Below are 17259 nucleotides of genomic sequence, written 5' to 3'. Positions count from 1 at the left end.
AAAAAACAGCAGCAGAATACTCTAGTGGAAACTGCTAATGTGAGATAGATGCTCATCATTTTACAACATGGGGGAAATTGCTGACAAAAGCAAAGTAATATTCAAATTACAAGTCCAGTGCGCTGTTAGTATTATTAAGGTTTTATTCACTCAATATATTTGTGAACCCTGTGGTGGGGGTCGGGAAATTTTGTAGTCATCCAGTTGAAGGATGCCAGTACAGGAGGGATGCATTCGGGAGGAATAATCTCTCTTTTACATTCTCAGAACAAGTACAGTGGGGGTTAAATAGAGAATAAAACTCCCGCCACTCAACCACAACTTAATTTTCAGATGAGCACCCACACTGCACCAGTGTGACATTTCTGCTTCGCTGCATCTGAGTCAAATTTGCAGATTCGCTGTCAAGTTGTGGACGTACATCCATTATGAACAAGATGGAAACTGCCCCAGATTCACTGAAATAGGACCCTTGCAGCCAGCCAAAAGCCAACTTACGCCCCATTAGTCTGGGATGGATTCAATTCCAGGTGCCTAAGCTGAAAGGCTGTGTTCCAAGCAACTATGGAACCCATTTCAGAGAGAGAGAGAGAGAGATAAAGTGAGAGAGATAATGAGAGAGAGAAGGAGAGTGAGAGTGTGAGAGCGCGAGCATTGTGGAATGAAAACCACTAAGGTTCCCTCTTCTCATTGCTACCAAGTAACTCCAATCACACCAACTGAGGGTAGATACCAGCTGCGGGCAGTATCTGTCACTTGCTGTCAAATAGCTTGCCAACACTCACTGCTCAGCTCCACAACGAAGAATGGCCGTTTCAGTGAGGTATTGGAAGGCCACCAGCATCTGCAGAGCTGCACTCCAACAGGAGCTGCCACTAGCTCCAAAAAGGAGGAGCTGGAGGTAGAGGGAGCAAAAGAAACAGTCGCCTTATAATATGTTGTATAATTGCAGCACCGCATGATGGTCTGGAGAGGATTCCTCACCTGCTGTGACTGCTGCTGTCTATGTACTGCCCGGACTTTGGGCACAGGACTTTCCCCTTTTGATGAAATTGATGGTTGCCGTGATCGGTTTTCATTTTGTGGCGGCTCAGGTGATGTGGACGGTAATCCTGACATGCTACCCGTGCTTCTCTGCGATGTACTAAGTGGTAATGAATGTGGTGCTTTCACTCGGCTGCTGGCAGCAGACAGCTCTGTCCTGCGGAGCTGCGAATGCCCAATGCTATTCTGCCGAGGCAATGCCACTGGGAGATTGTTCCTGTCTGGCATGGTGTGTCGTTTGGAGTAATCGTCACTGTATGCACTGCGTTTGGCAAAGTCCTCAATGCTGCTGTTACTGGGGCCACTCAGCTTGCTGATTAGCTCCTCACTGTTGGTGTGGCTCCGGGAGCTTGTGGAGCTCAGGTTCTCAGAACTGGAGTCCATGCCGGCTTTGCTGCTTCCTGCTGGTGGGTTGTTCAGCTGGTAAACAGGGTTTTGGAAAGACAGAGGTTGCAGGCTGTTCTGCTGGCTCAGAGCTGGATGTAGAGGCCTGCGGATCTGAGGGGCACTCTGTGCTCCGCTCTGCACCTCTCTAAGCTGCTTGATGCTTGCCGTATGTGTAATTGAGACCTGGCTGCCAGTGTGCCGTGCTGGCACGTTGGGAAGAACTGGAATGCTACTTGTCCCATGCGTCACCGCAGTGGTCTGCAGATCCACAAGTGATACACTCCTGCCATTATGTAGGATGGACTCCTCTTCATCCCTGTCAGAGTAAGTCATGCTCTGTGTTGAGGCCGGTTGACCTGGAAAGTGCTGCTTACTGTGGAAAAATGCTTCAACGTTCTCTTGAGTTGGAGACTGCAGTTTCTGCACATCACTGGAAACAAACAAAAAAAATTGTTTTGCACACCACACTAATTAAAATCATCTATTTCCCCACCCTTACTTTTCATTTACAGCTCTATTCTCTCCCCCACTCAACTCCCTCAGATGAGACATTGTTGGCTATTCTCTGGTCAAGGTGGCAAGTAGTTGACCCATTTCCTGACCTTTACTGCCTTCACAACCAAGAGGGTAGGAGAACTGCCTGTAATCTAGTCTCTGCCATTCAGAAGGTTAATGGGAGCCGAGAGCGATGCCCTGACTGATTTAGCTTTCCTAAGGCAGTGTTGTCCAATAGAAATTGCTGACGAGCCACAAATGTGGTGACTGCAACACTGTTTCAGCCATGTGCACTAATTTTAGTAGAAAACACCTCACATCCAACCACACAGTACAGGTAAATGTACTTGACACAAGTAATTCACATACTTAAACACCTACCACCATTCAGTAGCCAAGAAAGTAAAGCACTGAAAATGATCAAAAAAACACACACTGCTTTTTGTCTTATCATTTTACTAACAAACACACATCAAGATTAAAGTACAAAGGCATATGCCTTTCAAATGAGTATTGAGATCACATGCCCAATAACTGCATCTACTTATGAATCAAAAATGCAATCAGTCACATCTGGATTCCCAATTAGCCACTAGTGGCTAATGTATTGGACAACACTGTCCTATGGGGAAGCACATGGACTCCACTTGGCTGCCCATTCTACACACTGAGAATGAGGAAGTGACGTGGATGCTCTCAGGCGTGCTACACTCTATGGCACTGCCTGTTAGTGGTCCAACACATTGTGGTTTGGCACCCATTCTTAAAGCATCTCAATGCCGCCACCCCCCTCCCCGCCCCCTCAGCTTTTACTCTCTCTAGGTCAGAAATCAATTGTGGCTGAGAAGAGAAGCAGTCAACCCACTCCCACACATTCACTGCCTTTCTGAATGAGCCACTGGGAAGTGAGCTCTATTGGAGTGAGCGCTAAAAACAGAAAATGCTGGAAATGCTCAGCAGGTCAGGCAGCATCTGTGGAGAGAGAAACGCAGGGTTAACGTTTCAGGTCGATAAACTTTCGTCAGAACCTGGGAGAAATGACAACAGGCATGTTGCCCACTGTCGGATTCCATCACCCAAACACTGAGCAGCCATTGCAGCAGGTATAGAGAAGCATGGTTCAGAAAGTAGACATAAGTAGTAATTTACATGCATAAACAAGAGCCCAGCCTTGGTGGCGAGAGAGAAAAATTCTTAAAAGGGAAAAAATGTTCTACATCTCGAATCTCTTTCTTTGAAGATAAAACCAACCGACTTAAACAGAACTAATCCCAAACTGTTTTTGGTGTTCTAGAAATTGCATACTTTTATCTCTGCCTCCTCTTCCCATTGAACTCCGATACTGTCTGAAATCTCGTTAGGATTAGGTGCCAGGCAGAATTCTAGAGTCTCCATCAATAAGAATCAATTTATTCGCAAACTTGCTCGAAGATAAGAGAATTTTCTGGGGCTTACAAGCGAACCCTTCTCGACCAGGGCAGCTGCTACCACACACAGCATGGATGCTAATGGGGAAAGTGCGACAGCAAATGACCCATTCCTACCTGTCGCCGGGGTCCTCGAATATCCGCTGCAGTCCAGACGACACACTGCCACTCACATTTGGGGACGAGCTGACGTGGTCCCCAAATCGCCGGATCTGCTGCTGAATCGGTGTGGGGCTAGTTAGTGATTTGGTGATATCGCTGAGGATGCGTGGGAGTGGACCGAGCTTCGCTACTGTCGCCTGTAGAAATGAATTTTCACCCTGGTTGGACAATACCACGGAAACATCCACATTTTATTGGGTGGAGGATGGCGATTGATGTGAGCGGACCAGAATGCAGCAATGCGGAACAACACAACCATAATGACCGTGGTGAAGAAGGGAGAATAAACGGTGCAGGAATGGGGTTGGGTTGGGGATGAATGGAAGGTTGGGGGGGGGGGGGGGGTGGGGGCGGGAAGGAAAGTGGATATAAAATAAATTAGAAACAAAACTAATGTAACTCAATGTGGTTTCAAACTGTTCCACAACATTCCAACACAAAACATACAAACCATGCAGAATAAACATCTAAATGATTTCTGAAAACAAAGCAACTAAAGAGAAGAGATAGGTAGCATTCACCTGGAGTGAGGGGAGGATGATTGGGAAGGATTCACTGGCAAAAGAACAGAGACCGAAAAATGGCAGTAAAACTAACCTCTTCATGCACGGAGAACCATTTTAATATCACATACCAGTTTAATGTTTCTAGTCTGAATTATCACTTTTACTTGCATTGATAGAAAAAAGGTACAGTACTATAGTAGGAGACTGAATTCAGCCTACTACAGTTGACAAAAAGGAAATTATTCATCCCATGTTGTCCCTCACAGTAAAGTTCTGCACTTTCATAGGCAAGGCACCAAGGGAAAGCAGAATGGGCTGTGGCCGAGGCTTGGAAGCAACCAGGCAAAAGAATAGGAGAATTTATTACCCACTCTTCCCACTAACTCATGCTGGACCATGATTCCGTAGGCTCTGGCAGCCCCCCCTCTACTCTCCAGGTGACATTTAGGAGCAATCAATTATTCACTTCCCATCGCCCAGGGAGCCGGAGGTCAATTGCAGTGCTCCCCCACCATCCTAGAAGAAATTAGCCAACTGACCACAGACCAGGGACTGAGCTAGGGGGCCTTCCTGGTCCATATGATCAGTCCAACAACAACACAGTGCATTTACTCACTTGAATCATCAGGAAAGCAAGAACTGATTTTTAAATGCAGCCCAAAAAATAAATAAAAATCATTTTTTCTGGTCACAGGATAATCTTTGGAAAGTTTGGCTAAAATGAAAAAGATTAAAATCAAAACAAGTTTTACACCCTCATCCTTTCTGCTCTTCTGAAAGTAGTAAGCAGGTTGTGGAAATGAATTTCTTAATAGGGACATCAGAGAACAGACTGTGTCTGTCCCAGAACAATTCCCCTCATCAGATTGCAGATCTTACTCGCTACCGGACCAACAGGCACGACTGTCCGTTTGTCGAGATTTTTGAAGAGCCTTCTGCCTGCCAGCGGAGGGGAGAAAGGTTCTGTACGAGACTGATAACCTGACACGACTTCCCCACGAAAAACATGTTCAGTAACAGTTCCTTCAAGAGTTTGCTGCACATACCTTGAATTTTTAGCCTATCACATAGAGTGGAAAGTGTACTGGGCCCTCTACACGGATTCCTAATAACGAGTACTGCTAATGGGGCTCTGGGCAGTGCAGCAGTGTCTCTCTCTGGCTCACAGGGAAAGCCGAATACCAAGAGACGCTGGTTTTCTGTGCCTCAGACAAGCAGTCTCAGGACCTGCAGAATGTTGGTCCCTGATGTCAGTGGAATCATGGAGGTTCGCGTGTTTATTTTACATTCTGCTGTTGCTGAAGATGGCACACATTTGATTAATAGTGCCATATGAAGAACCATGGGCTTAGTGGTATTACCGAAAAATAAATACAGCAAGTCACAAACGTCAAATCAAATCTCAATAATCAGGCTCACAATTATTATTAAACCAACTACAGGAAACTCTCTTTTAACCGGCACCTAAATATCCGGAAATCTCTCTTAACCGGCAAAATTCAGAAGGTTCAGGTAAGTTTTACTATATATTAGTGGCCGTGTAACCGGGGTTCCTGGATCTGTGGCCGTGTAACCGGGGTTCCTGCACCTGTGGTCGTGCAACAGGGACTCCTGGATCTGTGGCCGTGTAACCGGGACTCATGCACAAGTGCCGTGTAACCGGGGCTCCTGCACTGGGCTCTCGTACCTTGGTAAGTATACCTCTCTGTAATCCGGACTTTTTGATCAACCGGCACCACGCCGGTCCCGTTGGTGTCGGATAAAAAAAAAGTTTCCTGTAGTTCACCAGTAATGTACTGTTCTGTGCATTGCAATACCTGCCATATGAGTTGGTTTCATAATTCTAATTGTAAAACATTTTTTAAAATGAATGCAAATCGATTTGAACCAGGCGAAGGGGCAAATCTCCCGATGGCTAGATGTTGATGAGCACTGGTACCATAGACTGGGTGAGATACGTGTTTTCACATACAACGTTCACAAGTGGTGAACCCTTGATCTCGGCCCTGTGACCACGGGAAGCAGTGAGTAGGAGGGCAAGTGCTTTCTCACAGGAAAAGGAGGGGCAATTATAATTATTAGAAGAACAAGTCCACAAAGGGCAAACTACCAAAGCTCCTATCTTGTACCCTCCTTGTAACTGGATCTACAACTGCACAGCCAGGCGTCTTACAGCAAATTCCTATTATAATATTTCACTCTGCAATAACGGAGAAAAATGCATTCAGCAAAACCCAAGGGTCTCTGATTTCAAGTACAGTAACATGTTCTGCCAGCCCCTCAACACGTTCTCAGTGACCATTGCTAACCAATAAGAATAGCATTTAAAATTTTTATTCACGATGGGGTGACAAACCCCTCTATTTTGCTGATTCTGCTGCTCCAGTTTCCGCTTCCCCTATGGGAAGTAGTCTTGTCTGTGCCTCTCTACATCAGTGCAGCTCAGATCAGCCCCTCAACATCCCTCCACCACCCCATGGAATATCCCATACAGTACTGCTCCATCATCTGGCAACATCATTGGAGAGTATTTTCCTGACATCCTGGAGTAATACAGTTCCACCTCAATACAACTTCAATATCAATCATATAAGTGATGTTATAAAATTCTACAATTACCTGGTTTAAAAAAAAAATCAAGTTATTAAAAAATTAGATTTTAACAAATTATATTTTGTCTTAACTACTGTACCTAAAGGTTTATAATTCAACCACAAAGATACCTTGTCAAGCTGTGACACCACCTCCCAGAGCAGCGAGTGCAGGACAGAGAGCTCACGGCCCAGGTCAATATATCCTTCAAATCCTGGCGTGTTGGAAATAGTGTCTGGGTTTGAGATTTCTACCAGAAAACGTTTCATCCCACTCCACTCATGTTCCAGAAAATCATTCATAAATGCCATGTATTCCTCTTTGTTCCCAAACCTACGGAAATCAACGGGAGAGATCAAAGGACAAACTGTTGTCTCTGTGGGGAATGACGGATGGGTTTCCAAGTATTCATTATTGGTGTAGCCTGCAGAATAAAGTGAACATCCCAGAGAGCTAAAGCGAGGCACAAATCAGTTCTTAACACAAACTTTCCACTGATCCACTTGAATTACTGAATACTAATGTACAATTAGATTTCATACCCCAGCATAAGAAAAGGCGTCAACTGCATCCCCACATTCAGAAAATCATACCCGATGGAATCACCCACAAATTTAGTTTAGATACTTCTTCAATTTGGTATTGAAACAACCCTGTCCAATATTCATTATTTTATACATAAACCATCTGTTATCTGCAATTAAATTACTCACTGTCGGATATCCATTTAGATCCGAAGATTTATAAATACAAATTTGGGACATTGCAGCTCTACAACTGGCTGTCATTTTAATATTAAGCCAGCAACCAACTACTACACACGTAAGCAAAAACAGACAAAAGAAAGTAATACGGTATGCTGTGGCATGGTGCAATGGGTAGAGAAATCACATACTTGGTGAAATTGGCGAGATTCTGGATGACTTTGGCGATGAGGGTGAGCGTGCGAGATGTTCGATCATCCGGGTACTCCTGCATCAGGCCAAAGAGGCTGGGCGACATAATGGCAGGGCAGAGGAAACGCAGGAAGAGTGAGGCACTGATCAGGCGCTCGCTGATATCGTGCTTCCCACGGTTTAAACACTGCTGTTTCCACGAGGCGAAGACTTCTTTTAGCTCCCGCGGAAACACACTAGAAAGAAAGCAGGAAAGAAAGATGCTCAAGAGTGGCAGACAAGCCAGCTTTTGATCCACACAGACCTTGGCCTTGTAACTCTTATAATTCGTTCAATCCATGACATTCCCATCAGACCAAATTGGTGAATAAGTGGAGCTCATCTCGTCACAAGCATTCTTTTCTGTTTCTTCACATTTTGCCTGTATTCCTCCTTTAGTCAGCAGCATGGATGTAGCTGACTTCAAGTGGCTCTCTGCCTGAATGTGCCAGGTCTGAGGAAGTGTCTCTTCCAGAGCATTGACCGGTCTTCCTGCTTCAGATGCTCACTGACCTTTCGGTTTTTACTTTAGATTTGCAGTGTTTATATTTTCTCTTTCTGGGCCTGATCAGATCTGACTGGGATTACCATCCAGTAATCGCATCAAGTATCCAATATTCTCCATAAAATAATTAATTTCCACAAAACGCTTACTTTACAGTGGGAATGGGGAGGAAGATGGAAGGTATTAACTGGAGGAAAAAAATGCAAATTCAACACTGACAGGTACACTAAATGCAGAAAATTACTTCAAAATAAACAAGACAAGGGGACAGGTTCAAGCTGCTGAATAGCAAATTCAGGATTGATATCAGGAAGTTTTTCTTCACACAAAGAGTGCCCAACATATGCAGTGGATTTCTGGATAGATAAAATTATAAAATAAAAACCATGGACTCTTAAGCACCAACTGCACACTGCAGTGGGGGTACTGGAGGGGTTTTCTACATGGATGAAAAAGGATGGGCTGAATGGCTTCCCTCATATGCTTCACTATCTTGTGATGTTGTCAATACACCACCTGCATATCCACATGGTTAGGAAACTAGACCTGTTCTTTGAAAAGGTGACAATTATTTTTTCAGCTGCAGTTTCCCTCAACCCCTCCCCAAAGATTGTCTCATACCAGTAGGAGTTGATGATCTTGCAGAATGCCAGTTCACAACACATCTTGAGGTTACTCTGATGTTCTGGTAGTTCACTGGATGAACACTTACTCTGGTCCACCTCGCAATTTTCATCTGATTCATAAAGCGCCTTTATGAACTCTCCTGAAGCAGGACACAAGCAGGATGAATTGGCAAGTTAATGATGGATAAGACACAAAATAGAATTCAGTTAGTTAAAGGGGAGATGGCTGCTAACTTTGATGGGAAGAACACTAGATTCTAAATGGCCCAGAAATTCGGGTCGGGGGCTTCCCGCGGGTGTAAGCCCCCGACCTGCGCTTACCTAGCGCGCCGGCAGTTGAGCAGTAGGGCCCCGCGGAATTCCGCTCCGGGGCCTGGCCCAGCTGCCGGCGCGCTGTGCTTGCGTGTCCCAGGGGCGTAGTTAGTGCAATGCGTCCCTTGGGATCACGTGAGCCATGGGCAGCCAATCGGAGGAGGGAAAAGCCCATTCATAAGATTGACAGGAAGACCTGTCAAAACTTATGAATACTACGGCCCCAAAATAGCAGTAAACCTTCAAATAAATTTTCAAAAAACATCACACTTTTTAAATAAACTATAAATTACATTAAATAACGACTGTAAACAATAATTTAAATTTTTGAAAAAAATAATTTTATATTCTAACGGGGCTAAAAATAAACTTACCTTGCTTCAAAGTATTTAAAAATAATAAACCTGTGGAAAAAATGTTTTAATTTTAATTAATTGACCACTTACCTTGTAAAAAGCAGGCCTTACGCCTGCTTTTTACATTTCTAAATACTGCAGGCTTACGATCCTGGGAAAACCTGCAAAAGAAACCTAAGTTCAAAGCGCACGCGCAGCCTCTCCTGCGCGCGCGTTCGACCTCTGAACCCCTTCGTTCAGGGGATCGGAAGTGCCGATTTCCCGCGCATGCGCAGTACATGCAGAAAACTGGCACTTCCATTCGGCCTACGGGTGAGTACCCCGTGCGTACTCACCCGTGGAGACCCGAATTTCTGGGCCCATGTTTTCTATGTCACATATTAATTATAGTACATTGGACACCTTCTATTGGGTCGCCACAGGAACACACACACAGTGCGTGTCAGTGAGGGGTGGTTCTCTACAAGAGACACACGAACAATGCAGCAGGACATCAGAGTTCATGGTGTATGAGCTTTGTAGCCAACAGATACTCCATCTGCTTGTACGAAGGGTTCATGAGGAAGTAAATCAGTTGAATTTATTGGGAAAGAAGAGATCATTTGGATTTACATTCCAGGTTTGGGGAAGGTGGAAGAAAAGAGAGATGAATGTCAGTCCCTTCAATGCCTTGTTGAAAAGCTAATGCTGCAACTGTGCGCTTTGGATGTTTATTCCAACTCAACTGCCTTGGTTGTTAATGGAATGTGTAACAAAGTCTGCAGAGCAGGTACACTGTACATCACTGTGAAGTGATACCAGCATCACAGCAACATAGAAGGTGCAGCATAACAGCAGATAAACCTGCACGAGTTCAGACCACCTTGAGCAAGTTGTCTCAAGACGTGGGCTTCACATCAGCTGCAGTGGAATTGCAGCCAGTAAAAAGCACATCTCCAATTTTAAAACAGTAAAAGATTCCCAGACAATGCACGGTTGCCTTTACGTTATCAGTGTTCAAGAAGAGTGGGCTGTCCTGTTTTCTCTTGACCAACATTAAGATGTCTTTGGAATTTGTACATTGGTAAACAGAGAGCTCTGCACACACGCTTGGGTACAGGTGTGCAGTGCCTTTCTTTGCTCTGATTAAACAGGGTAGAGCCAGCGGTATACCTCACACCACTCTATAAGACGCCACTATTCTCTTACAGTAACTGCACTACACTACAATCCAGCATACTCAGTCATTATTGCATTTTACCTAAGGCATCGTGGAGGTACTTCTGACCGACAAGCTTCAAATACTCCTCTATGGCTTTTGTTGCTAAGGTGTTTTCCCTGAAGAGGAGAACATCATGTTCGCCACATCGATCCACCTCAGACATTACCAAGTCTGTAAGGAAATCCTGAAAGGAGAAAGAATTAAAGAGTCTGAATGACGGGTAACAACTGATGTTCTGCACTGTAATGAAAAAATGAAGTCTTCACTGACACAAGCATTCACACACAGCTTCAATTCCGAATGATTATGGGCAATCTGTGGAAGCAACTTGGCGCAGCATAATAACAGCCATTACAGTGATGGGAGCTTGTGCACCAAAACCAAATATTGCCACTGTGATCTTGGCAATTATCATACTGGAGAGCTTCTGATGATGTGACCCTCATATATGTAGTGTCTAACACTTAAAATTATCCAATAATCTGATCAGTCATAAGAATTGAAGTCAAATGTATGTATTGTATATATATAACCCCGATATAAGCATATTCCCAGCATTGCCCTGACACTCCCATTATTACATGGTCCAACCTTTGCTTGCTGCACTGGGTCATATTAAAACACTATCGCACTGCTTTTACTTACCCAAGTTTAATGCTCACTTTAATATTATTCACTGAGTGACCAGATGTCAGTCAGCAGATAGAAGAAGTTTTCTCCATTCATTCAATCAGAAGTAGCAAAGTGACAGCACCCACCCTTGGATCCCCCCTTCATACCCAGCTGGACAGCTCCAACTAGACACCACACAGACTATGCTGAAACTTGTAAAAATATAATGAAGATGCAGTCTCAGCATCAGGAGTACCCTGGAAAAAATAATCAACAGTTCCAAGGTATCGTGACCAACATTAATCTTCTTTGTCTTTTGTGCTGTCTGTGTTGGTTAATGAGCTAGTGCGGACAATTTTATTGCAGGTACCAGCTTGAATGAGTTACTGAGGCTGACAGTGTGATGCAGCCAAATTACCAGTAGAGATAGTTAATAACCTGAGAATGCTTCAGTATTAACTAAGTTAATTAACTGCTCAATCACAGTGCCAAGCAGACGAACATTTCCAACAGGCATCAGTTAAACAAGACGACCAAATGACACCAAAGCAAAAAGATGTTAACAAATTAGTTTGCAAAAGATTGATTTTTAAAAATAAACAGAGGCAGCATGGTAGCACAATGCAGACAAGCACCAACACGCAGTGTCACAAAGTGGTGGGACGTCCCTTCCACACTGCTCAGTTGATGTGAGACAGCACCCAGCAGAAAGCTTGACGTGGGAGGGGCAACACTGGTCAGTTTCATCATCTGGCTGTTCTGGCTCGCACCCACCTCCCAGCACTGAGCCCAGGAAGAGGCCTCAAAGCAGCTCAACCATCTGCCCTTGGTGCCGCAGGAATCCAACGGATGAGATTTAACTGCAGGTTATTCATTCTTACCCTGTGTTTACAGGCATTGTGACGGTGTTCATTTTCTGAGGCTCTGAGGAAACGCAGTGGGACATCAGGCCCCCCCCTCCCAGAGGTTCAGAAGTTCAAAAACAGGGAGTCACTGGAGAAATGGAAAGTTAACCCACGAGAACTACTGCAATGAGTTACTTCTGTCAGAAGTCACAGGAGTGGTTTAGGAGGATTAAACTCCCAAATTCCCATTCACTTAACCCCTGCAAAGAGGACAAAGATATTTCACTTAAAGCAGTGTGCTCACAGCCTCAAATCTTTATGATGGATAACAGTTCCAGCCATTTGGTCTTTATGGGAGTTTTTTTTTTACTGCTCTTTATTCAGAGAACAGAACACATTGCAGTGCTGTTAAATGGAAACCAGCCAGGGGAAAAGATGAAGTGGCAGAGCATCTGGGACAACAGTGCCTCGCAGGTAATCTGCTGACGTGAGTCCATGTGTGCTTAATGTACGACATAAAAGGTCACCAACGGCAGTAGCATTTGCAAACGTGAGCAGAGACTGTTACTGCCAGGCACCTTATTTTTAATTCTTTAATGTCATTTAAAAAAATAAATATCTGTCATATATTTAAGTTTGCAGCAATACATTCTAGTTATTGTAGCACAATGCAGAAACATACATTATAAAAGGATAAAGTAGAGGGTTACACTAGGGTGCCACATATTGGTGCACAAGAGAATGCCAAAATGTGTTATTACTGACCGGAACACTATCTGGTGACTACTGCTGGAAATTGCACATGCGGATACGTGGATGTCAGACGAGGTCAGAGCATGGGCTCGGCTGTGATGGCTACTCACAGCTGAACAACATACTGACCTCAGCATTTCGGCTCACACGTGAAGAACCACCACTTTACTGAGGTACTGAGTGACGTCGGCACCTATAGGACTAGATCCCAGGATCAGTCAGTACAGGGTGGGGAGCATGACAAAGAGAAAATGTGGAGGAATTCCAAGATATCAAGTGTACTCCAAAGTCCACCAACCTCTATAACTCACCTTAACAACCATCACCTAACTTGCTGTGAAAGATCATCTCCACAACCATAACTCCAAGCTGGGCAGCGGTTCAGGTGCAGCTGGCCCCACCCATGTCCTGCACTCCGCACATGTACAAGCACCTTGGTCATGTTATTCAACACATAATTACACAAACCTCCAAATTTTTGTGTGAAGTTTTAACCAAGTATAAAATTACACTGCTTTATGGTAGTCTGTATAAAACTTTAAACATTCTAATTTACTGTACATCATTAAAAGTGAAATTGCAATATTCAACATCACAACAGGAGAGCTCTTCTTATTTGCCCAGATTTCTTCCCTCATTCTGCTTGGTCTCCTGAAGACATTCACTCTTGCTGGGGTTTGGCTACCTCAAGTAGGAATTCTTGATATGTGAACCTTGCTTTTAAGTATTGGCCAATCATTTGAAAGGGCAGGCATCACCACTGAGTCCGGGAATAGCCAAACACACAAATTCCAGCTGAAGTCCTTGGGATAGCAATCAGAAACAGGAAGCCTAACTCATTTTACACCTCCCTCGCCCACTGGGGCTAATTGTAGCACTCAGAACAGACCAGGGTCAAACCTGCGATCCTTCAGGATGATAAAAAGAAAAAAATGGACTTGCATTTATATAGCGCCTTTCACGGCCTCAGGACATCTCAAAGTGCTTTATAGTCAATGAAGTATTTTTTGCAGTGTCGTCGCTGTTGTAATGGAGGAAATGCAGCAGCTTTGTGCACAGCAAGCTCCCACAAACAGCAATGTGATAATACAATCATAGAACGGTTACAGCATAGGAGGAGGCCATTCAGCCTGTGCCGGCTCTCGAAGAGCATGTCAGCTAACCTCAATCCACCGCCCTTTCCCTGTAGCCCTGCAAATTTTTTTCCTTCAGGTACTTATCCAATTCCCTTTTGAAAGCCACAATTGAATCTGCCTCCACCACCCTTTCAGGCAGTGCATTCCAGATCCTAATCACTCGCTGCATAAAAAAGTTTTTCCTCATGTCGCCTTTGGTTCTTCTGCCTTAAGTCTGTGTCCTCTGGTTCTCGACCCTTCCACCAATGGGAACAGTTTCTCTCTATCTACTCTGTCTAAACCCCCTTATGATTTTGAACACCTCTATCAAATCTCCTCTCACCCTTCTCTGCTCTAAGGAGAACAACCCCAGCTTCTCCAGTCTATCCATGTAACTGAAGTCCCTCATCCCTGGAACCATTCTTGTAAATCTTTTCTGCATCCTCTCCAAGGCCTTCACATTTTTCCTAAAGCGCGGTGCCCAGAATTGGACACAATACTCCAGTCGAGGCCGACCCAGTGTTTTATAAAGGTTCATCATAACTTCCTTGCTTTTGTACTTTATGCCTCTATTTATGAAGCACAGGATCCCGTATGCTTTTTTAACCACTTTCTCAACCTGGCCTGTCACCTTCAACGATTTGTGCACATATACCCCCAGGTCTCTCTGTTCATGCACAACCTTTAGAATTGTACCCTTTACTTTATATTGCCTTTCCTCGTTGATCACTTCGCACTTTTCTACGTTAAATTTCAACTGCCACGTGTCCACCCATTCCACCAGCCTGTCTATGTCCTCTTGAAGTCTATCACTATCCTCCTCACTGTTCACTATACTTCCAAGTTTTGTGTCATCTGCAAATTTTGAAATTGTGCCCTATACACACAAGTCCAAGTCATTAATATATAGCAAGAAAAGCAGTGGTGCTTAGTACCGACCCCTGGGGAACACCACTCCAGTCCAAAAAACAACCATTCACCACTACTCTGTTTCCTGTCACTTAGCCAATTTTGTATCCATGCTGCCACTGTTCCTTTTATTCCATGGGCTTCAACTTTGCTCACAAGCCTATTATGTGGCACTTTAGCAACGCCTTTTGGAAGTCCATGTACACTATGCCAACTGCATTACCCTGATCAACCCTCTTTGTTACCTCATCAAAAAACTCAATCAAGTTAGTTAAACACGATTTGCCTTGAACAAATCTATGCTGACTTTCCTTAATTAATCCACACTTGTCCAAGTGACTGTTAATTTTGTCCCAGATTATAGTTTCTAAAAGCTTCCCCACTACCGCGGTTAAACTGACTGGCCTGTAGTTGCTAGGTTTATCCTTACACCCTTTCTTGATCAAGGGTGTAACATTTGCAATTCCCCATTCCTCTGGAACCACCCCCGTATCTAAGGAAGATTAGAAAATTATGGCCAGTACCTTGCAATTTCCACTTTTACTTCCCTCAACATCCGAGGATGCATCCCATTTGGTCCTGGTGACATATCTACTTAAAGTACAACCAGCCTTTCTAGTACCTCCTATATATGCCTATATAGAAGACTTTTGGATTCCCTTTTATGTTAGCTGCCAATCTATTCTCTTGTTCTCTCTTTGCCCCTCTTATTTTCTTCTTCACTTCCCCTCTGAACTTTCTATATTCAGCCGGGTTCTCACTTGTATTCTCAACCTGACATCGGTCATACGCCCCTTTTTCTGCTTCATCTTACTCTCTATCTCTTTCGTCATCCAGGGAGCTCTGACTTTGGTTGCCCTACCTTTCCCCTTCGTGGGAATGTACCTCGACTGTACCCGAACCATCTCCTCTTTAAAGGCAGCCCATTGTTCAATCACAGTTTTGCCTGCCAATCTTTGATTCCATTTTATCCAGGCCAGATCCATTCTCAACCCACTGAAATTGGCCTTCCTCCAATTAAGTATTTTGACTCTAGATTGCTCCCTGTCCTTTTCCATAGCTAATCTAAACCTTATGATCACTGCTCCCTAAATGTTCCTCTACTGACACTTGCTCTACTTGACCCACCTCATTCCCCAGAACCAGATCCAGCAATGCCTCCTTCCTTGTTGGGCTGGAAATGTACTGATCAAGAAAGTTCTCCTGAACACCCCTCAGAAATTCTTCCCCCTCTCTGCCCTTTACACTATTACTATCCCAGTCTGTATTAGGATAGTTGACATCCCCATTACCACTACTTGCACCTCTCTGTAATTTCCCTGCAAATTTGCTCCTCTAAATCTTTCCCATGAGTTGGTGGCCCACAGAATACACTTAGTAAGTGTAATGGCACCTCTATTGTTTCTTAAAATGACCAGATAATCTGTTTTAGTGATGTTGGTTGAGGGATAAATATTGGCTGGGACACCAGGGAGAATTCCCCATCTCTTCTAAATCGTGCCATGGTACTTTTGCGTCCACCTGAGCAGGCAGATGGGGCCTCATCTGAAAGACGGCACCTCCGACAGTACAGCACTCCCTCAGTACTGCACTGGAGTGTCAGCCTAGATTATGTGCTCAAGGCTCCACAGGATATGCATGTACCCACTGAGCCATTGCTGCAGACAGGGTGATTGTTCTCGCTGACAACGGTTACCAAAGACTCAGATATACAGTTTGCGTGCACACGGTCCGTCACTGCCACCTGACAGTTGCCTGACCTGGGGCGAGGCTCCGAAACACAGCTGCAATAGAGTTTCCATTGTAATTACTCATTCCACTTAATGATGAACACAGTAGCTGTGACCTTATTCTGGTAAAGGTTCTTTATCTTCTGGGTTTTAACAAGAATTTTCTCCTGCAGACAGGAGCAGCAACAATTGTTAATAATTAGCCTGTTCTTTTCCCATGGGGAAAGAGAACAAGAGGAGATTTAAAACCTAGCAAGCATCACAAATCTCAAACTCTGCAACATATAACCCAAGTTACAAATTAAACAATAAACAATTCTAAAAAAGGGAGCGGAGGAGAAAATAGACTGGATTCCTGTGCCAGGAATCACTTCAATCGCTGTATTTTATGGGTACCACTAGTAAAGGTGGTCCATTGGGAGCCAGCATTAATAACATGGATTCTGCTGCAACTGGTCTTTGAAGTCATAGGGAATTTCATTCCTGATTTAAACCAGCAGGATCTCTTGAATCTGATGATTTTAGCTAAGTTAAGCTGTGCTCAACAGCAAGGGGTTCCAAAATAACTATTTGGATGGCTTTAAAAGCTTGTTTTTCTAAAAATTAAAAATAAACTTTTGTTCCGAACGAAGTGGAGAATGTCCATATTGAGCAATTGAAGCCTTTCTGCATTGGGCATCCTGTACCAGAATTAAACATTTCCAGGCATAACAAATATAAACTCTCCCTTCCCAACAATCTGGTTCA

General features: G+C 44.1%; 1 protein-coding gene across 12 annotated transcripts in view; it reads right to left on the bottom strand.

Annotated features, from left to right (window-relative positions):
• Nucleotides 1-17259, bottom strand: part of rasal2 (RAS protein activator like 2) — a 496897-nt gene that overhangs the window by 31654 nt on the left and 447984 nt on the right. For all 12 annotated transcript variants that reach the window (XM_085982240.1, XM_085982244.1, XM_085982242.1 and 9 more), the window contains 6 exons: nucleotides 10588-10732; nucleotides 8675-8819; nucleotides 7509-7745; nucleotides 6745-6946; nucleotides 3471-3673; nucleotides 985-1861 (listed from right to left, as the gene is read on the bottom strand). In XM_085982240.1, coding sequence (XP_085838366.1) covers nucleotides 985-1861; nucleotides 3471-3673; nucleotides 6745-6946; nucleotides 7509-7745; nucleotides 8675-8819; nucleotides 10588-10732 — 1809 coding nt within the window. The remainder of the gene's footprint in view (nucleotides 1-984; nucleotides 1862-3470; nucleotides 3674-6744; nucleotides 6947-7508; nucleotides 7746-8674; nucleotides 8820-10587; nucleotides 10733-17259) is intronic.

Source organism: Somniosus microcephalus, chromosome 3 (assembly GCF_052327205.1).
Source record: "Somniosus microcephalus isolate GS21.2 chromosome 3, FLI_Smic_1.0, whole genome shotgun sequence".
NCBI classification, from domain to species: Eukaryota; Metazoa; Chordata; class Chondrichthyes; order Squaliformes; family Somniosidae; genus Somniosus; species Somniosus microcephalus.
This window is presented reverse-complemented; position numbering and strand designations above follow the sequence as displayed.